The sequence below is a fragment of the Nanorana parkeri genome, unplaced genomic scaffold (genome assembly GCF_000935625.1).
Source record: "Nanorana parkeri isolate BGI_ZX_2015 unplaced genomic scaffold, ASM93562v1 scaffold418, whole genome shotgun sequence".
Classification (NCBI taxonomy): domain Eukaryota; kingdom Metazoa; phylum Chordata; class Amphibia; order Anura; family Dicroglossidae; genus Nanorana; species Nanorana parkeri.
The window spans coordinates 895,797-918,726 of record NW_017306686.1 but is presented as its reverse complement, the minus strand read 5'-3'; the positions used below and the strand labels follow the sequence as shown (position 1 = coordinate 918,726).

At 41.0% G+C, this 22,930-nt stretch overlaps 1 protein-coding gene across 1 annotated transcript in view; it reads left to right on the top strand.

The window, feature by feature from the left end:
- Positions 1-22,211, top strand: part of LOC108789771 (vitellogenin-1-like) — an 85,241-nt gene extending 63,030 nt beyond the window's left edge. Inside the window, exons 23-35 of the mRNA XM_018559863.1 lie at positions 892-2,109; positions 2,205-2,261; positions 5,566-5,616; positions 6,832-7,029; positions 8,394-8,536; positions 8,612-8,750; positions 9,767-9,890; positions 10,758-10,947; positions 14,190-14,287; positions 16,279-16,373; positions 17,807-17,960; positions 19,114-19,272; positions 22,087-22,211. Of these exons, the coding sequence (XP_018415365.1) occupies positions 892-2,109; positions 2,205-2,261; positions 5,566-5,616; positions 6,832-7,029; positions 8,394-8,536; positions 8,612-8,750; positions 9,767-9,890; positions 10,758-10,947; positions 14,190-14,287; positions 16,279-16,373; positions 17,807-17,960; positions 19,114-19,272; positions 22,087-22,211 (2,751 nt within the window). The remainder of the gene's footprint in view (positions 1-891; positions 2,110-2,204; positions 2,262-5,565; positions 5,617-6,831; positions 7,030-8,393; positions 8,537-8,611; positions 8,751-9,766; positions 9,891-10,757; positions 10,948-14,189; positions 14,288-16,278; positions 16,374-17,806; positions 17,961-19,113; positions 19,273-22,086) is intronic.
- The last annotated feature ends 719 nt before the right edge of the window (positions 22,212-22,930 follow it).

Genomic DNA, 22,930 nt, shown 5'->3' with positions numbered 1-22,930 from the left:
ATCATACTTGGCTGCAGTGCTGGATGGATGCCAGTAGTGGTCAGGCATGCGCTACACTGACATGATTTTTAAAATGAAACCTTTAAAACCACTTGAAAGAAACATTTTTTGTGACTTTAACATTTTTAAATGCTTTCTTAAAAAAGTTTATATTGTATTAAATGTAGACATTAGGGGGGGGGGAATTTATTAAAACTGGAGCAGAAAAAATCTGGAGCAGATTTGCACTGCAACCAATCAGCTTTTCTGTCCCATTTTCAAATCTTACCTGAGCAAACGGAAGAGAGATGCTGATTGTTTGCCATGGACAACTGCTTTAGATTCTGTCTGCTCCAGTTTTGATAAGAGATTAGGCACTAGAGGGCACTCTCACTCATTCAGTCACTCTCTCTGTTTCCTGCTTAACAACTGTTGAGATAACAGCCACTCATGGAGTGCATTATTTTCAATGCATAGACTTGAAATGGTGAGAAGGAGCAGTAAAGCACAGTCCCTGTGTAGTACCACAAAGAAGGAAGTAGGGCCTGCGTGTGTATTAAGCAAATATGGTTGCTTACATCTAAATATATAAATTATTCATAGGGAGTAGAATTTGAAAAATGAATTGATGCTTTTATTTGATCAATTTTATATATATATATATAGTATATTTTTAAAAACAAAATCATTTAAAATACTATGCATTCCCCCTAAACCATTTCATACTATTAAGTAGTTCATAGAAACGGTATATTATTTCAAATTGAACAATGATTCATGTGCAGTTACAAGAGAAAGAACTGTGACATTTGAAAGACAAATGCAGAAAACTAATAATGTTTTTAAATAGTTCTGCATTAACATGCTAAGGAACCATTTCTTAAAAGGATGTCTGATTTGTGTTCTTGCCAGGCTGGTTCAAAAAATAACACATCATCAAGTGCCTCTTCTTCTAGAAATTCTTCAGAATTGTCCAATGTAGGCACAGGTAGCCAAAAAAAGCAGCAGCGGCATAAGAAAAAGGACCACAAGTCTCACCATGGTCAACACAATAGAAATAAAGTAGAAGAAGGTCACCAAAGACACCAGAGTGGAATGAAGAATATAGAACACCAACACAAGCATCACCAACATTCAGAGCAAGAAATACCAGATCACATATCTCACCATGATTCAGGAAAGCACAAGGGTCATGGCGTGAAAAAAGAAATGCACATCCGTTGCAAATGCTGGCCAGAATCCACGGGCCACCACATCCACTCCCATGAGATGGGGGTAGAGGAGCATAATAATAAACACAACCATACAAAGGGAGGATCAGATAATCAGCATAAAGACCATCACAGCAAGACACAACATGAAAAACATCACAAAGATGAACATGAAAGTAGGAAAAATAGCCATGAACATAAACACCATGAAGGAGAAGGAGAACATAAACACCATGAAGGAGAAGTAGAACATAAGCACCATGAAGGAGAACATAAACACCATGAAGGAGGAGAACATAAAAACCACAAACATAAACAAGGAGAAGCAAAGAATCATCACAAGGGAGGTCATAAAGAAGAAGTACAAGAGGACCCTCATAAAGCTCATCATGAAGGTCATCACAATGAAAAACAAAGCCTTGACACAAAAGAACAAAAAAGACCCTGCAGGTGTTGGCACGAACCAAAAGAGAATGGTCACCATCATAAAGAAAAACAAAAAGACCACCATCACGGAACAAAATGCCACCCCTCACAAGGGAAGAGCGGTAATGAGAAGAAATGCAAATTCCTAAGTAGTAAAAGCAGTAGCAGTAGCAGTAGTGAGGATAGCAGCTCAAGTGAAAGAAATCATGAACCAAAACCCACAAAGGGCCCCAGAATACAGCAGAAAAATAGTGACAGTAGTAACTCAAGAGTCAAAAAGCTGAGGGAAAAATCCAAGAAGGGCCACAGAAAACATGAGAAGGGTAGCAATCACAATTTAAGTCACCAGAAGCAACACAAAGAAAGCAGGAAACATAGACATGATCGCAGAAGACATCATAAAGCTAAAAGTAGTGCATTTACAAAGAATATTCTAAATGATACAAGAACATCGGAATCACAAGATAATTCATGGATTTCATCAAATTTTTCGGTACATTATTCTTTCCCTCTACTCCCTAAACATCTGTCTTCTTCCTCCAAGGACTATTTCTACTAATTTAAAATTAATTTCCCCCAATTTTTCAGGAACTCTTTGAAGTAGAAAATATCAATAGTAAGTTTGAGTCAACATCTACTCTTACGGTATGTAACATTTTTTTTCACCGGTTATAACTGTGTTTTATTATTTATGACATATCCACACTGTAACACACACAATTTTGACACGTATGAAACCTACCTCAAGCATTGAATTCAGGGATTGAATCTAACACAGAATAAACAGTTTGAATGGGAGAGAGTTTAAAGAAGTGCAGGGACGGTCACACATACGCTAACTGGCTGCTTAGAGCCAGAGTGGGACACTGCAGTTGTCGTACACCGGCGTTATAGCCGGAGCTGATTGCTAAGTTGTCTGTCTTCTCCCTGCAGAGAGCAATGAGTGTCAGTCACCCCTTTCCTCCACATGGAGGGACAGACAGGGGAAGGGGGCGTGCACGGCTGGCTCTAGAGGGGCTTAGGCAGCAGGGGTGGATATTGACAATATTGTCAGGATACTTCCTGGCTATGGTTTGGTTCTGCACTCTCAGCAGATAGCAGGTATTAGCCCACTATCTGCTGATGTTGTTTCAGAAGAGTACAATAATAAATGTACTCCAGTGACCCAAAAAAGATGTAAAACAACAACAAAGTTTGGCTTTACTTACTCTACTACTCTGCTCTAAAGTTATATCAATGGTATTTTCAAACAATACAAAAGTGCCAGTCTTTTGTATTCAAATACAGTAAGACTTACAAGCCCAATTTCACATCAGGGACAGATTTGATATTACTATCGGCAACCTCAAACCCTTCACAGCAGAGGTGCTAAAGAAAGGTAAATCTTCCCCCGGCAACAGTGTATATTATGAATCACATTTCAGATGACAGAGCCTTGATGTATTTCATGCATTATGGCCAATTCACACCAGCGCTAAATGCACAGCAGCATGTGTGGGTTGCCCAACACAATGCCGATGTGCAGATCCCGAAACATCACATTGTGTACTTTTTTTTTTTCATGATAGAAATGTGACACTTCATTAATTTCTTACGGGCACAGCAGGGTGCAGGGCAGTTGCTCCACATTGCATTCCAGCTGCACTTAAAAAAAGCATGCCATACTTTTTTCAGAGCACAACACTGCATTCCCATCCCAATGCGGTGGTGTGAACTGAGCCTGTCTGTGACAAGGCATATTGCCTTGTCTTATGTTGGGGCTGCGCTGGAAACAATGGCCAGTGTAGCCTCAACACATATGGGGTGAAACAGCCCTTAACATTATTCATATGGCCTTAAAACCCTACTTGCGATGCCTCACTTAACCTCCACATCCAAAGCATGACATAAGCTAAAGCCATAAAAAAATAAAAGTTATTGATCTATTAAAGGTCTGTGATACATTACAATGCCTATTCTGAACATAGTTCAAAAAGATGCTTTGAATCTAAAATTTAGACCCAAAATATGGAAAACACCCTTCATGTAAAAATTGGATTTCATATGCAACTTTTTCCCACTTCAATGCCGACCCCTCTGTCTTATATTTTATAAATGCCGCTCCCTTGTCCTTGACGTGTTGTTTTACAGTTTTATTAAGCCATATTGGTTTAGTTTTTGATCTTTTATTTTTGCTTCCTAAAGGTATACACTTTGAAGTAGCAGTATGTACTGTGTTTTTAAAACAATCCCACATCTGGTCTGTGTTTAGGTTTTGAAATAAGTTTTCCCATTTTATTTCCCCCACTAGGTTGCGCAGCTTATCAAAGTTGGCCCTTCTGAAGTTTAGGGTTCAGTTGAGTTAATTCTCAAACATGTCAATCCCTGAAACAATCTATGTTTATGTTCTGACTGTAACATCTCTGTGATGGAGAAACAGGAGTGGAGTTTCTGTCAAGGCTTGTAAAGCCCTCTGATATTTTGATACCAGCTCAGAAAATAGTTTTTCCCTTTGAAACATCATTCAGTTAATAATGACCACCAGGTTCTTTGAGCTACATAGTGAGGATACAGGAATTAAATCCAACCCAACTTTCCCTCGGTGGGGACGGCTCCTGCCCCAGTAAACTGGTTATTCCCCATGAAACATATAAAAAGCTATTAAAATTACACAAATAGCACTTTTAAAAATAAACTCAATGGGGTTCTATCTTTCAGCATACAAATAAATTGATTTTAAAAGATTCACTATAATAACTGGAACATTGCATTTTGGAAGAACACTAGTTCTTATGATATTCTTGATTAATCAGTTAATGGGTTGGTAGGAAATATTGTAACAAAGCTTTGACAGTTCGAGATGTTTAAGGTAAGTAACGTATTTGCGACCACCAAGGTCAGTCTAGTTGCACCCTTCTTGATTTCTCAAAGCTAACTAAGTGGAAAGGAGTCCAGAGTGTCCATGAACTGCATGCTGGTGGTTTGAGAGCTAGCTTACTAGCCTACATCTATTGCTGAAGCACATACGTTTTGATGCCAGCATAGCTGAGAAGAGGTTGCACAGTCATTACCCACATGCTTTGGGGACATGAGCCTATATTCCCTCTGTACTGTGCATGAGTAGCAGGATTTTTTTAACAAGTCTGGTCTAAAATGTTTTTAGGGTAACAACAGTGCTGACTTGCAGCAGCTTGTGGTGCCTGCTAATACTTGTATTAGTCTTCAAATTGATCTCTGTTGAGTCCTCTTGGTACCTAGGTCAAGGCTATGACTCAAGCCTCAATTTCTGTCCAATTGCTTGCCCCCTTCCCGATGCCATGCCTCATTCCCTGTGATTCCACTATTTACTGTTTAAAAATAGTTATATATTTTGATATTCAATGCCAGAATTGTTAAGTGGGCACTAGAAGCTCTGGCATTTGACAGTTGAACAGGGTGGAACTTAACACTCAGTTTGTACTTGGGCATGTATGTACAACTTGCACATAGGGTCCAAGCATCTACACAGGTATTAATTTAACACTTTTAGACTAACAAAGACTAAAAATATTTTAGGCCCGGTCAGGTTCACTTTAATTGAAACAGAGTTTGGGAGTGGACTTTTTTCCAATAGTCTCTAGTAATAAACTAAGGCTAATAATTACCAAGAGAGTAAGGGTAGTATGCACAAGATGTGGATATGTGTTTACGTACCAGAACTGTTGGGCCTGGGCATTGAAGGTGAGGAGCTTATTGATGCAGTATTGGAGTAGAGGCACTGCTTAGAGGGATACTTGCTGTGATTCTTATGAGTAGTGCCTCTACTCCAATGCTGTATCCGGCATGTCCTTCTAGGCCCTTGCCTTAGTATTGCCGGGGTCATGGAATACTTTGGAATCCCACAAGAAGATCTGGAATCAAAGGCTGGGCATATGGAATTCTGGACTGGCCTGCTTACCAATTCAACCCTATATATATTATTCTTTTACAGCATGGAAGACGCAGAAAGAGCAGCAGCGAAGAGAATTCATCACGCTATACGGTTAGGAACATCGTACAATAAACATGGTTGTCACTTTCACTCTCAGTTTAGGCTTTCCAGTTTACTTATTTCTAACTACTGGGACCTGATTGGTTGTGGACAGCACCATTATACCAGAGTTCCTATAAGCCCAATTACTTTAGCAGCTAATATATGCATTTTTTTTACTAGTGTAGTGTAATTTACTGCTAAGATCTTATAATAAAACATACATGTTAGAATTAGCACTACCATCAAGTTTAAAATTAGCACTACCATCACTGAAGAAAAATAGAGTTGCACATCATTTTATGTAAGTTACCGCGTGTCTCCTTTTATTCTCTTCAAATCAAGATAGCGTACTTTCTGGCAAAAAGTAATAGGAAGAATTGTGGAACTTTGATTCAGATTTTAGAGCCACCAGGGCTATATTTGCATTAGTCACTTGTTGGATGGTGCTCGGGGCAGCAGAGTTAGAGGAAGAAGCACCAAGTCTCAGAATTTACAAACGTTAATGTTTTGTTTATTGTTTTTCGCTAGTCTAGTCACCTCTGGACATTTGTGGTTAAATTCAACTAAAGATATGTAGGGGAAAGGGGGTGCCAGGGATGTTGAGGAAAGTCAAAATGGTCTTTACAGCTCAGGAAACATGAAACCATCTCTCCAGCTGGTCTGCAGAGTTGATAAGTAGTTATGATTGTCAAGCAGTTATTGCAAGCTGATATGGGTAGGTTCTGGGTTTGGTATTTTGTTCTCACATATCAGACATTTCAATTATCCTACCCCAAGGCAAAATGGTTTTACAAATGTCTAGCTGCGTAGGACAAGGCAGGTCAAATTTAGGATCAATTCCACACAACATTTCAATGCTGTGTGGCTGCTGGTAAGTTAAAATACTTGCTAGAGCAGATCATAATCCATTAGAGCTATCAGTTTAGTCTCAGCTAGAAGTTTAGACAGTTGAGACAAATCTGCAAACTGGTGCCAACACAAAACTTAAAAAACAGGAGGGTGAACTCCTCTATAGTTAACGTGTATTAGGAAGAATAGGGGGCAGTCATTGCTGTCCCCCTTTTAAAAATAGTTGTGTGGCTTTCTCTGGTTGATACATTGATTTGGTATGTTCAAGAGAGGTCAGCATTGTCAGGCTCTGTAATTTCTCAATGCAGGTTTAATTTATTGATATATCAAGGTCTCTATAAAATGACATATTTTCTCCACTGTTGTATCTTCCAGCAGAACTTATCTGAACGACTCTCCCCAGACTTCGTTTTTCTTGTCAAAGCCCTCATGAGCGATGCCCAGCACAAAGGATACCAAACCACAGCTTACTATGAAAAGCATCGTGCTCAGGTGCAGACTGTTTCTCTGGATCAAAAGAGCTCTTGGAAAACATGTTTTGACGCTTCTGCCTCTGGATTCCACAAGGCCTCTGTAAGACATTTAAATATATACACATCAAAGAATAAAAAGTATGTGCCTATTGTAAAGATTGGTATATTAGTTTTTGGCGCCAGGAGCTAGTTTTCAATGCAAAAAGCATAGTTACATAGTTAGTCAGGTTGAAAAAAGACACATGTCCATCGACTTCAACCTAAGCAATGCCCTACCCTAAGACCTCTCTCAAACTTACCATCCCTGTGACCACCAAAACACTACCTCACCTTGTAACCTCAAACCTGACACTTATACTCCTTCTATCTCCCACCCAAACAATAACCCTCACTTTTATGCTAACACAATCTCTCCATGTAATCCTAACACAAACACTCCCTGTAACCCTAGCACACACCCTCTTATAACCATAACAATAACTTACCCTGTAACACCAACTCTAACCTACCCTTTAACCACAACATGAATGCCAACCGCCTCTGTAACCCCTACCCTGACACTAACCTTCACATTAATCCCCACACTAGCCCACCCTATAATTGCAAAACAAAGACTAATTCTTCATGAAACCACAACACTAACCCAGACATTACCCCTCTCTGTACCCCCAAATCTTACACTAACCCATCACGTAACCAAATATTGCTAACCCTCCTTTTCACCCAAACACCCCCCCCCCGTAACCCAAATACTAATTGTTCCTGTAACCCTAACACTAGCCTTTCCTGTAACCCCAGCCCATACACTCACTCTTCCTTTAACCATAACATTAACTCTTCCTAATGTCTCTTCTGAGCCCTCTACACCAAAGACTAACCCCCCTGCACCATAAGACACCTTTGTGGGAACATACAGTTGGAGCCTGCACACACTTTTTTTGTGTGGTCTAGCATCCGCTGACCAACAGTCGCTCAGTTGTGTGCATAAACGTGTCAGTAGTTTTTTTTTATTGGCTGTTTTTATGCCTTTTTGGAATAAATTGATATTACTGGACTGATCCTGTTTTGAGTGCTGGTTTTCTATGGACTCTTGGATTTAAGGCTTAGTTGGAAGCACCAAGGTTCCATTAGCAGGAGTGGATGTGTGAGAGTTATGCTGCTCCAATTGGGTCTATTACTGGACCAATCCCGTTTCGAGAGCCGGTTTTCTATAGACAACAGGCTAGGGTGTGTTTTTGACCAAGCTCTGCTTCTTCTGCATTGGAGGTCACAAATCTTTCTGTCAGGGGTAGCTGAATCTCATAAATGACTGCACTGAATAACTAATTCTTTGTAAGGTAAAACAGTTCCCATATATGAACCTCAAGTGAAACTTCGTTTTAAAATGACCAGGAATGTTTTTTGAAATATATAATACTATTATAATAATAGGCTGAAATAATCTAAATTTGATGAATCTGACAGGCCATGATTAGGTGGGGAAAAAACTGCAAAGACTACAGAATCGCAGCACAAGCATCTACAGGACAGATGTCTGGAGCTCCAGCTGTACAGCTGACATGGCACTGGAAATGGTTGCCTTCCTGGTTAAGGGCAGTGACTGGAAGGTATGTGAAATGTTATTGTATTTCTGTGAAGAAACACCATTCATATATCTGACGGAATTCTTTGTGTTCATCCAGCTTCATGCCGTATGTTCCTGGAGTGGCATACACACTGGGATTTTCAGAGCTACGTCGTCACAACACACCACACCAAGTCACCTTGAGAGTGGCCACTTCCACTGCTGACACATTTGATGCCATCTTAAAGACCCCTGAGGTATATGACCTTTAACACAAAACAGAAAGCAAACCGTAACCCAAAGAGCTGTGAAAGTCGTGTATAATGTGGCCTAGTCTAGCATATTTTTTTTTAAACTGGACTTATGTAATGGACCACATTAGGAACGGCTCACTCCTTCCCTACTTTACTAAAAATATAATTTTATCATAGATTGTTGAAGAAACTTCACATTGGGGCAGGGGTATGCATCATTATACAGTATATATATATCTAATATAATAGTCATCTATAGCAACCTTTTTCAACCAGGGTGCCATGGCACACTGGTGTGCTTCCTGGCCTCTTTGGGGGTGCCCCAAAGGTTTGTGGTAGTGGGACTGTGATGTGAAAGGGGTGCAGGATTGATGTGAAGGGGGGAACTTGATTTGAAGGGGGTATGACAGTCATACCATTTTTTACTGATGAAGGCACAGCACAAGGTCCCGAAATGTTGCATTTGCATGTAATGCCATGCTTATCTGGCGTCAAATAAAGACAGGACAATAAAGTTGATCTTTGGTCTGCTGGTGGCTTATTCTTCTATACGTTAATCCATGTGGCGCCATCCGCTGGCCATTTCAGCACCCACTAAAGTGTTTGAAGTGGTATGGGACAGTCACAAACTGTACAGTACTTGGTACAGACCTGGGGGTGGAGCCTAACAGTCTGCAGGAGCCTAAGCTTTGCATTACAGTCTCCAGTGCAAAAATGTAATAAATACACATTTCTTCTTTCATTAATATGTGTGCATTTATAATTTTATTTAAAAAGGTGGACTATGTCTTTAACTGCAGCAGAGAAAACTGAGGTCACCAACCTGGCCATGTTGTCTGGCAAGAGGTGTATAAGACTAGCTGAGCATAATTAATAATACTAATAATAGTATTATTATTATTATTATTATTTATTTTGGTTGGTAAAATAAAATACATATAAGTACTTGTATTAAGCTTGTTGTCTACAGTCCTTCTATATGTATCTCTGTAATGAGTCTTTTATCCATCCTTCCTTAGATGACAATTTACAAGCAAGGCATGCCCTTCCCATTGGATCTGTCACTTGATACTCACTGGCTCCAGAAAATTCACCTGATGGATGTCACAGCTCTTCCTGATGTCACATCATTGGTTCGTCAAAGTACTAGTAAAGGTGATCTCCTTCTAATCTTTTAAATGGTCACACACTTCATTCGTCCTGGGTACAAAAATATTACAATTTTATAAGATACATATATTTCACTTTTGGAAAGTCAATGTAAAACCATATGTTTAAATAAGTACCTGCATGATTATAGAAACTTAATGTATCCTCCTGTATATTGTATCCTCTGCATTTAAAGTGCCTCTGTAATGAAAAAAGTTCTGGGTCTCCCATTACTAGACCTTCTTTTGAAAATGCTAGTTGCCAGGTCAGTGACTCAGAAAGAAATGAAGCAGAGTTACTTTAAAGCCCAATTGAAGGCACTTCTGCCTTGCAGCACTCGGGGGCCTTGGTTTGTATCCTGATCAGGACATTATCTGCATGTTCTCCCTGTGCTTGCGTAGGTTTGCGCCGGGTACTCCGGTTTCCTCTCACACTCCAAAGACATGCTGGAAGGTTAACTGACTCCTATGTAAATTGGCCCTGTATGTGTGTGCAATAGGGGCCTCAGATTGTAAGCTCCTTGAAGGGCAGGGGCTGATGTGAATGTGCAGTATGTAAAGCGCAGTGTAAATTTTTGGCGCTATATACATACATGTAATAAATAAATAAGCAAATAGAAATTGCATCACCAAGCTCCATTCTCCTAGTGTTAACTCCACGTTTGTTACAGCACTTGGGCATGGAGTGTAGATTGGACTGCAAAGTACACTTCAAGGTTAATATGGCCCAAAAGAAGATTAGTATATGGCTGTATAGGTTAAAACTGACACAGGTTGCACACCAGTTAAAAATGACACAGGTGGCTCTATAAAACCCACAGCCTATAGATTGCACTAATCATATTATTTGTGTGTGTTGCAGCCGTGTGCAAAGTGGACGCTGGAAACATTGTGACCTTCGATCAGACGAACCTGGGGTGTTCTCTCTCCCCTGCACCCTGCTATACGGTGATAGCTCAAGACTGCTCCAATCAATTAAGGTTCTTGGTCGCCATGAAAAAAATGGGTCAAGGATTTTCAACCTTTGAAATAAATGTCAAGCTGGGATCTTCGTAAGTACACCTACTAATGAGCTAGAAGCGTTTGAAAAGGTTATTCTGACAATCCATTCAGCAGAAATGAGCTTTGTAATACTCACTGCCCCCTTCATTATTACCAGCTCTGTCATTGTAATAGAGATACTGTGCCGATATCAACAGCAAAATCAGCGCCGAGGCCCAGGTTTTTTTCCTTGCTGTAAAGCACTACGTGATGAAGAATTTAAAGGCTTCAATAAAACATGACAGCTAGATAAAGGTTTAATAGGGCTATATGCACTTTAAATAGGAGTTCAGTAAAAAGGCCTATAATATTCTTTATACTGGAGGCTTGGAGACACCTTTAGTGTGCACACATACTCCTGTATATCTTATGTCTTTTTATTAATCGGATTACATTTTAATAATACTAAATAAATTCCCTATTTTCTTGTATCAGTACACTCAACAAAGACCAAACTATCACCAAAATTTTAATTTTGTATAGTGTGGGTTATTACCACCTCAGGTTTTCATTGCTGTCTTTGTATTTGCTCTATTCATCCTGACTTTTGTCTTCTAAAGAATGAAATGTCCAATGAGTCCAAAATGTTTTAATTCTGGTGTTCATTTATAACAAGACAATATAAAACAGCCAATGCATTTCGGGGATGCAAAGTACAAAAATCCCCCCCCCCCCCCTTCTTCAGGGCTACCATATGTCATAGTCCCGAAGAAGGGAAAGATTTTTGTGCCACTGAAAAACGTTGTCTGTTTTATATTGCTTTCTTATGGACAAACACCAATATTTGGACTCTCATGTGCTCATATGTGAGTTTTTATACATGGATTCCAAACTTTGGGATGCCCTGTTTGTGCTGAAAGCAGCTTGATTGGAGCCATTGTGCACCATACGATTCTGATTTTTCAGCCCTAATTCATTAATGTGTTGAATTCAGCATCTAAGTTGTACAAATGTTAGGATTCCATTGGGATTACCTCATCAGTGCGTATTCCAGCACCCTTACCCACTATAATTTTTTTTTCGTATTCTTGTACCTAATAAATTAATTTTTTTATTTTATTTTGAATGTTTGCAAATTTTCTTTTAAAATCTAAAGTGGATTTTTCACTATTTTCCTGTAGTGGCATTCACTTTGCCCGCTTACTGGGAAAACGTCACCTATTTCATCCCCTTGATGAAGCCACGTGGTTAGTGACGAAAACATGTTGGGGTATACCTGGGGAACACTGTTGCACTTTATTTAATGGTGGCTAGCCCTAAAAGAGAGAGTTATAATGAAATGAAATAAAATTAAGTGAAAAAAAAGAAAGGTAGATGTGATTAGGAAACTTAATCAGGGCTACCACTATAGAAAAATAGTGAAAATTGCAATAAAGATCGTATAAAGAAAATTAATTTGCAAACATTAAAAATAACATAAAAATACAAAATTTATTCCAGAGGATTAGGTCCAGAGGAAAAAAGATGTGGGTAAGGGTGCTAGTATAAGCACAATTTGCATCAATGTTTTTACCACTCCCACAAATAAATATATGGTAATATTGGGATTGTGTTTATATTAATATTGAGTTAAATTCATTTGGATTACTTGTTGTGATCTAAGAAGAAGGGTTTGGGGTGGTTCCTCTCACTTCGCAAAGATTTCCTCAGTAGGTTCAGTAAATCTTTATTTTGCACAACAAGAGGACCCCCCCTTCCTCAGAGCTTGTCAGGAAGCCAGGGGAGTCACCTCCCTACGGGGTCAGTGGGCACGGCATGGGGTGCGGGCCTCCCTCCAGCCTGGCAGAACCACGGGCGCTCCGACCGCTGGCGCGCATGCGCGGGTTGCGCGGCGTGTGAGCATGCGCAGTACACAGGCTGCACGTGCATCCCGGGGACGCGCGCATAGCGCGCCTGCGCCTGTTTAGGCCTCAGGTGTGGGCCTTGCTGGGGGAGGTTCCCCAGCCCACACAAACCACCTCTCGTCTGCCATTGGCTCTCGGGGAGGGAAGCCTCCTGGTTGCCTCGGTGACAAGTGGGCGGACTTACACCACCGGGCTATAAAAACCTGGCCTGAGCCCTGGCTTATTGCTGAGTTATTCCACCTTATGGTGTGACATACGAAGCTCCCCTCCTATGTGCCTTGCTGCCAGTTTCCTGAACCCTCTGCTGACTTCCCGTGTACAGACCTTGGACCGACTACCACCTCTGACCCTTTGCTGCCTGCCTTGACTTCGGATTGTACTCGACTACCCCTTTGGATTGCCCCTTGTAACCTTGCCTTCGGACCTCTCAGGCTTGCCCGCAGACGCACCTGACAGAGCTGAAAAACAAGATAACAGCGTATAAAATACAGATCTATTTTGTTCTAAGGATCATTGCTTTGGATTTTTCTTGTGACCTCTTGTCATGCAAAATAAAGATTAGCTTGCGCTTACACCACTCTTAGCAACCTGTGACACTCTGTGCGGCTTTCTGCCCAGCTTTATGATGTCACTTGCCAGGAGCTAGTCACGTCAGTGAGCTAGGTGGAGCCGCTGACAGCACAGTCCAGCGCCCGCCCCAACCCCGGCCTGGCCCGAACGACAAATCAGCAGAACACCCGCCATGTACAAGCTTGCCCCCCCAATGACCAGTCACTGCTAGTACAACCAACCCCTCCAATGACAAGTCACTGCCAATACAACCCCCCAATGACCAGTCACTGCCCTATCACATGGCCTCAGACAGCCAATACCTTACAGACAGCCCTGGGTGTTTTGTACTAGGCACAGCTTATAACATTGCTTGAGCTAACACTGCACAGTGCACAGGACAGGACTGGATTTATGGCAGGATTAACAGGCATTTTTTTGCACCTATCAAACAGATATAACAAAAGACTTTCATTGTTTGAGTTTAGATGCACATAAGAACAAGTCTAGCTGAATATGACTATCTACTACAAGCTGAAGCTAGCAGTATGTTTTTCAGTTGACATGTTGAACTCCAAGCAGCATAACTTAACAACTGTGCTTCCCAATGTACAGTAAATCACTAAGATGATACAAAAGTAATGATCACAATATTTATTTTTCAAATTCATGATGTATAATAGTTTATAACTTGGCCCCAATCTACACAAAGCAATTTGATGTCGGTGATACGAACACTGAAAAGCCTTTTTGGCACCGCGACCCTCGCCGCGGTAATAGATCATCCTTTTTTTATTATTTTATGTATATAAACAGTCACATCCTGTAACTAATGCTCAGGTTCCTGTCTTATTTTTCAGAGACATTAAAATCCATTGTGACGCTTCGGAGGAGTTCCACATTCAGCTGAATGGAATGTGGCTGCTGTTAAAGAATGACACGTACATCAATGAAAGAGGTACAATAGCAGTAAGGTCATAATAATGGAGAACACAGCTGAGTGCAGGGAGAGCTGAAAAATATCTGGAGGAAATGCGATAATAATAAAAAAAATAAATCAAATAGTTTGAGTTATTTTTAGCATGACGGATTTATTGTATTTTCCCCGTTGAGGTTCCAGAACTTCCAGGTGGCATAGGGTTCTGCCGCTTTAGAGTTTTTTTTCAGGGTTACACAAGTTCTGAAATTCCATATACCTCTGAAAAAGATCAATGGACGTCAGAACTTAAAGGGCGTTTCCATCTTTTTTCAGGTATATCTGGTCCAAAGCTATATGAATGCATTGAGTAAAAGTTTGAAGAGTGATAAGCCTTTTTAAACAGTTTGCAAGTGCCAGAACCAAAGTGCACAGCGGGGTACTCGTGTCAATTGAACCTTTTGCAGTTCCTTTAATACAGTAAAGAAACTTGTTCCTATCTATTGTACTGCCACTAATAACACATATCTGTCACTTAGTTCTGTGTGCAAATGCACTTCATGTAGGATGTGTATCCTTTAAAGGTACTCACTCTGTGTTTAAAAACATACCAGCAGTGGCATAACCATAGCCATAGCAGCCCAAGCGGCTCCTATGCGGCCTAGAGGTGGAATGGGGCCCCATTGTTAAGGCAAATTAAACATAGAACATGTGAAGATAATACAATACTGTATCATTAAGGGTTGGTGTTAAAGTCTACAGAGTAGAGATGACTTCAGATGCACAAGAGAAGTCTGTGGGACCTTGGTGTCATTACTCACAGCTCCAAGGGAGGTCTTTACAGGGGCCCCCCCATCAAATTGTTGCTATGGGGGCCCTGTGATCTAAAGACTTTTATATATTCCTAAAGCAGACTTCCAGTAATAAATTAAAATATAAAAATGAATAGCCCATTAAAAGATAAAAATCACAAAGCCAGCACTTGCTAATCACCTTGAAGCAGTGGCCAGCATCATTAAACCTTCTTCTGAGCCCAGGTCATCATAGACCCGTCCCAGCCTGTAACAGGGCAGGGATTAGAGAAGCAGCACAGTGATGAGCTCAGCTCCCTGTCTCTCTGCTCTCTCCTTTTGTTGGCATTTGCACTGATTTGCACCTTGTGCTGCTTCTTCCTCCAACACTCTGCTGTACAAGGACTGCAAACGGCTGATAACAGTTCCAATTAGGGAGCTTACACTGCTTGTATTAAGAAAAACACATTAAATGATGTAATAGTGAAAGAGAGGATATGCCCTTGCTTAAAATAGATGTTGTGTTTCTTAGACAGGAGGTGAAGGAAAATCTTCCTGATGGGACACAAACAGGAAAAAATAATGACTTTGGTCTCAACTATTACCTGCAGAAGGGCCCTGGGGCCATGCTAAAAAAAAATATATACCTACTCTATCCAAAACTTAAAAAAATGGCTGTACTAACACTTCAATATATCTGTAAAGAATGAATAAGTCAAGACAACTGGACTTGCTGTATTTGTTCTTGAAGATGCTTCACTGGTCGTCCAACCAGCTTTCTCAATTCAGAATTACAGAAGTACAAAAATGATCTGAGAATAAATATGGTGAATGTTGCTCCAATCCACATACAAAAAACAGTCCAGTTGCCTTGTTTTATTCTTTACAGATATACCATGACCTGGATGAATGAGAACCTTCACAGACATAACACTTTAATGTTCTTTATATATTTTTACTGCCTGATGTCCCTGTCTGGACAGAGGCTGACACATCTCCTACCTTGAGAAGCAGCTACATATATTCAGAGAGGGCGGGAGAGGGGGATAGAGATTCTGGGATAAGCATATGTGTGTATGGACTAGCCGGCAAATGTACCCCCACCATATTATTTTCACATAGTATATTGGCTGTAACAGCTCCGCTTCTCCTTTCATTCACACTGCTACCCGTGTTACATATATTATCTTACAAGGAAGCCCAGGGTTATTACAGAAAAATAATTAGATTTTCTTTTTTTAGATTGTATCAGAATCCATAAAAACTCAACGACAGTGACTGTGAAAGCACCAAAGAATGGCGTGGAGCAGATCTCCTTCAATGGGCAGTCCATCCAGGTTTGTTATCAATCCTTTGCTTGTAATCTAAAATTTTAACTGAAAGTATGAAAGTTATTATAAATGTAAAGGAAAAATGACTTATTCACATAGTTATCTTTACTGACACTGTTAACCTTCAATTCATTTACAATGATCCCAGTGAAACTGATTATATACAGTACGTTTCAAGCCTCTCAATATAGTACCAGTGAAATACCACATGTTCAACTCTTAAATTAAAGTTTGTGGCATTCTAACCCTCCTCAATTGACCTCTAAAAAAAACAAAAAAGCTGAGCATTTTTAATTAGATTTTATTCTGCTGGTCCAGCCCCCTGCTTCCATCCTCGTCTATGCCAGGATGATGTTTTATTTTCCTTCCACAGCCTCCTGGCATCACATATGGAGGCATTACTTTCCACTATTCTCTGTCTGCCCTTTAGGAGGATCTGGTGCCATGTCTACATATCATTCGATGAATGCTGGAAAGCAAAGCCTCCTGGGAATGTGACATCTGTATTCCAGAAGGCATTACTAACCTCTTTTCATAGAACAACATGTAAACAGACATGGTGTCAGATCTCTATCTACACATGCATGAGATTTGGTGCCAGATCATTGAGGGACTGGCTGTAGGAACAGACAGCTGGCTCCCCAGGATGTAATCAAGGAAGATGGTGGAGGACAGAACTTGTAGCACAAGAGAACAGGACAACGCTAGATCTCTTGTGCTTGTGAGCAGGTTATTGCAGCAAAAGAAGAGCCCCGAATGTAAGGGGACAAAAACATTTATTTTGGGAGGATCAAGTTTCTCTTTAACTGATAAAAAGCTACCGAAAATAGCAGTCTCTGGTCTCTCTCTGATTAGGTCCATCTCAGAAGGGAGCCAAACCTACAGACATCACTGAAGGCTGCTAAAATGGATGGTCATGATGGTATCTCACCCATCACACAGCCCCCTGGCAGCACAGTAAACTTTTGAGTCTTTGGTCTTACAGTGTTTAAAGCAACAGCTCAGCAGTATATTATCAATTCCAAATTTGTGACTCCAGCAGCAGCTCCACTCCAAACTCTTAATACATCACTAAGCTGGCTGCTAATTTTATTGCTCTGTAGTAAGCAAGACTGTTGCTCTGTGAATTCTACTCCTAGATTTAGTGCAATCCAATGTCATAACTTAATATGAAGATTATACAGTTTCACAAGTATATGGCTTTAGATGTACTTTCAATCACATGTCCACTTTGAAACACCATACCCTTTTTCTTAAGAATGTGATATTGGACTTTACTGCCCTGTTATTCTTGTTCAGACATCTCAAATGTTCAGCTTCCTCAAAGGGATTTGTTCAAATTTTGATTCTTACAATAGAGGAACAGCTAACATCACCCTGGATGCTAGACTACTTAGAAGCATTAATATTTAGTGAGACCCTCACACTAACTTTTCCAGATCCAAATTTCTCCTCTGATGCGTGGAAAAACCTGTGGCATTTGTGGGAACGCCGATCGCTCCCAGAACAACGACTGGAAAAAGCCAAACAGTGAAAAGGCAAAGAGTTGCGATGGGCTGATTCATTCGTGGACAGTGCCGGAGAATACATGTGGTATGTTCTCACTTAAAGGAAACCTGCATTCAAACAAAGGCACTTGCTGGCCTCCTTCTAGTTGCCTGTCTTTCTCTAGCAATCAAGCATTTTCTTTTTCTTACTGTACTGAAATCATCAAGAGGCTTTTCATTCCATGTTTTCTTTCATTACCTGATATAAGGCTCTCTGCATACCCAGTTATATCAAAGAAGGCACACCTGGCATCCCTTTGGATGTGCATGCCTACTAGGCTAGCACGCAATCAGAGGGCAGGGATGAGCGGGGAATATGCACTTGTAAAAGGGATGCCTGGGGTAGCTTCTTTCATATCATCAGAAAACTTTCTACTCCTATAAACTACAACACATGACTGATGGATTTGTCAATTAGGTCCCTCTGTTAAAACCCCAATGAACACATGGACTGCGCAACATTGATTTAAATGGCAATAGCAGCCCTTTGTTAAACATACCAAAATTAACAGTTAACAAACATAATAACCAAAATAACATACAAATAAATAATATGAACGACTGTTGGATCTGAGAAGGGGTCTTTGGGTGACCATCAGCCAAAATAAGGCCTCTACTGAAACCGCTCCCATGTCCCCAGCAGCACCCCCACCAGCTAGAGAACAGTTACTGCTTCCCAAGTTCCAAGGGACCGGGCCCCCGACAACTACCGACACGGGGGAAGAAAAGCACCATACCAGCTGATAGCCCCCCATTTTGTCACATTTCTTGACCCCCAAAGAACCCCTAACCCACCAAGCTGCTGTTGCATAAACAACCATTCCAACTGCCATCAACTGGAAAAAATTATGGGAGGGCGGATGGGACAACTTGCTTCCACCGTTGACTTTCCGGAAAGAATGCCTGTCAACCCTTGCAGTCCTTTCCCATGTGGCTTCTTCCCGACACCTGACCCCAACTTCCAATCAGATAAGATCAACTGATTCCCATTTTATGTAACCCTCTTCTCCAGGGACTATTTCTTCCCCCCAGTCATGCGGCCCCTCTGCTCATTATCTCTTTTTCTTTTCCTTTTGTACAAACTCCTGGAGACTCACATGCAGTATAGAAATGATAAACAGAGTTGCTGGTATTAAATCAGAAATGTATAAGTAGTTAAATATCATCATAAAGTTACTATTACTACCATTCTATTCCAGGCTGTGCAATGACACACCAGTACAAGATGCTGGAAGATCAGCTCATTGACGAACGCCAATCTACATGTTATTCTGTAGAGCCAACACTGACATGTAGGGAAGGCTGCCAGCCAAAAGCAACTACACCTCTCCCTGTTGCGTTCCACTGTCTTCCCAAAGGTAAGTGAAAAATAATATACTGTATATTGAAGGGGGAATGCATAAATTAAATAATCAAGCTTAAAATCAACATTTTCCTCATCAATTTCTTCTAGATTTTCACACAGATTAAACCAACGTGCCTAATTTATACATATAAGGGCTCAATTAAAACGGAGAGTGGATATTACTATCTGCTATAAACTGCTAGGTTACTCCATACTGCAGCCTGCATTTTGCAACCCATTCCTAAAATGTTGGCTTATGGTGTGAAACCTGCAGTACCTCACAAATTGCTCTCAGCTTAGAGCAGTGGTTCTCAACCTTTCTAGGGCCGGGTCCCCTTGGTAACATTTGCCAAGTTGTGGTGACTAGACGCCCGGCGACCCCTGGCAAATTGTCATTCGACCCCCGAAGGGGTCCCGACCCACAGGTTGAGAACCACTGGCTTAGAGCAATGTTAAACTGTTATATGCTTGGTGGGCTTTTGCCATGATGTGCAAGTATGCATGGCGTATTATTATGGCAAGCTTATCTTACAAGTGTTGCTCTATTCCAGTGCTGTATGATGTATGCTCTGTCACTTGCTCTGTCCACCATTATTTCCACTGCACATACTCTACGGTTCCCAGGCTTGGTCTTTGGCCATTGGGGGGGTCACTGCTGATGTAACTCCCCTCCGGATCCATTTACAGTAGATGTGCCTGCTTCTTCCTACCAGCCACTGGGTGCTGCAGACTTTAGCTGACCAACCTGCTGATCAGTTGCTTGAACATGCACAACTAAGGGGATTCAGAGGATGTTTTTTTTCATGTAATGTTTGGAAAGAAAATGCTTAGGCAGGGAATTATGCTAATACCTTTGCAGGGAAAATAGGCTTATGCTAATGCAGGGAAAAAATGACTGATGGCAGAGACAGCTTATAGCTATAAGAGGTGGGCAACTAATTTTTAATTTGATTAGACAGGAAAAGAAGGTGGCGTCAAGATAGCTGCTGCAACTTCAAAGGTTTTTTTCAGTTCTCTATCAGGGGCTTTGGGCTCTCTCCTCTTCAGGGCTCATCTACAGTTACACCCCTCCTGCTATCATCTCCCCATGGGACATTGCAGCTACATTTTAAGTTTAATTTAAAAACGGGCAGTCTGGTGCTTATGATGCCCACAGAGTGCTCTCTGCAGAATGCTGCAGAAAACACTTTGGGCTATGGGATGAGCCCTGCCCATGTTTTGTCAAAGTCAAAAGGTTTCCCTTTCCTTGCACTTTTTTTTGGCTTTGCTTGCTTCTGATACTCATAGCAAGTGAGGTAGATGTTGTGCCCTATAAATGTGTATATTGAGTATTTATTTTTAAGGCAGTGGTATGGCTCTGATGGAATTCAAATTTCTCCACTTGGACAGGGCAGTTACGTTAGCTATAGATTGTTCAATAAGAGCAAAAGGTCTTCTATCCCACTTGCGATTATTGGACAGCTTACAAGCCGCAAGAGGGCATTAATGAGCGCCTCAGGCTGTCAGAAGCGTGTGTTATTTATTTATTTATTGCATGTTATTGATTATTTTTAGCTTGTTGAGGAAGCCTATGGAGAAGGGAGAGGGTGCAGGAGTAGCATGCGTGTATTGCTGTTGGGGTCAGGCATCTACGTCAACCCTAGAAGTGTGTTTAGAGACTATCTCATACAGTCCTTATGGAGTTAGGTCATGTACTTTACATGCACAATATTGGTTGGCGGATTTCCTCTTTAGGAGAACTGTAAGCAGTAAAACTCATGTAATACGATGTGCAGCAGGGGCTGCATTCACTTGCAAGTGTTCATAATGTTTTATTTTTAGAGTTCGCCTTATAACTCAAACATGACTATTTGGTAGCATCACAGTGCCACCTTCAGCACCTAAATGTAATAAATTGTGGAAAAATTCAACCATCCTGATACATAATATCCTTAAAGGGTAACTACACATTCTTATATTTTATTAGCATTGACCAAAAGTATTATCTGTAATTAAGTAAATAGGATGAACTATTATCAAAAGTAACCTCAGTTTTTGGACAGCACGGTCTGCACGTGTCCCTTTCATTTTAAATTTCTTTGGCCCCTGACACAGTCACTTATGCAGCTGGGATGTGCTGGAAAATGCTTGTTATCGTGTCTTATATTTTACTCACACAAGCGCTTTATGGCTTCTTTCAGCAGTTCACACCCGAGGCACATCTAATCTAAAATGCACCTATGGCATCCCGCCCAGCTCCTGGAAACCAGTGACGTCGCTGGTTGCCAGGAGCTGGGCAGGACGCTCTGTCCGCCATCCCATTGTGCTCCTGGCAACTAGTGGCTGGTGGCCAGGAGCTAGGCTAGATGGACTGGCCTGCGGACGGACTCCTGCCAAAATGAAAAAAGTCAGCTGTCTCCATGGGTCGGCGAACTTTCGCTGATCCAGGAAGTGATGCCCAGTGCATGTGCCATATGTGCCATGCTCAGGATACACCACTGGTTGTTACCCTTCTTTTGGGCTGCCATGTCAATTCCGAGGCTGGCCACATATGATGTAGTTGTTTCTCAAAAAATGATAAGTGGGGAGAAATATGCCCATACTCAATGGCACTTGGATCCGCTTCTATACTTGCGTGTCTTGCCTGATGGATTGAAGTAGCACACATTTGTCATCATTATCATGCTGCCAAATAACGCCTGTGTGTGTGTCGCCTAAATCATAAATTGTGAAAGGAACAGCATACTGGGGTATGAATGGGGCTGGTAAGAGATACTGATGAGACTGGCTTTACTCTGGAGGTGATATTATCTCATTAACTCATTATCACTCACATTGTGTCTCCTAGACTCCGCCATAGACCTAGCAGACTGGCAAGCAAACCCGAGAGAGTCATCTGAGGACTTGATTAAAGACATAGACGTTCACACCAGCTGTGCCTGTACTGAAGAATGCTCTGCAACTCAGAAATGATCTCGACTTAAAAGCCCTACGAGTTTGGATGACAACTTTATATGAAACCGTAATTAATGTCATTGATGGTCATATATGTCAAAGTTTCACGAGTTTATCAGAAACATTAATTTTCACTTCTGGAAGGAAGCATTTCCCAACACACAGCTGACTTCCTCCCTAATCCCTTGAAAGGTCTCTGCAGCCTAGGACTAGCCTCAAATAGCTAGAAATGGATGACAACACAAGATACAGGCTGTTGTTAACAAATGTAAATACAATGTCGTACTTTTAAGCGAAGGTCACTTGCGTTGTGAGTTTTTAAAATCAGGTCTGCTAATAAACATTTAATTCTGCAACAGAACAAGTTCAAGAAATAGTTTTCTATCTGCAATGGGTTTCCAGGTCTTAGCAAAATTGAGTGTAGGTGCAATATGGCCAGCGCCACATTTGGAAACGTCCATCGCTCTCTAGGGTTCTTTCACACGTGCGTTGAGAATTTAATGAAAGAGCAACACATAGCATTAACAAGGCATTTAGCAGGCATTTTAAAGCCATTAAGGAGGCATCAAAAACACTTGCAAAATGTCCTGTAAGTAGTTTCAATATACCTCAATGGAAGTATTTGTCCAGCTGCAATGCCTCCAGAACGCGACATGCACTCTATTTTTTGACACACAGCAACACAACGCTAATGCCCATGTGCGAACTGCACTAGGCGGTCGCTATTGCATTACCCC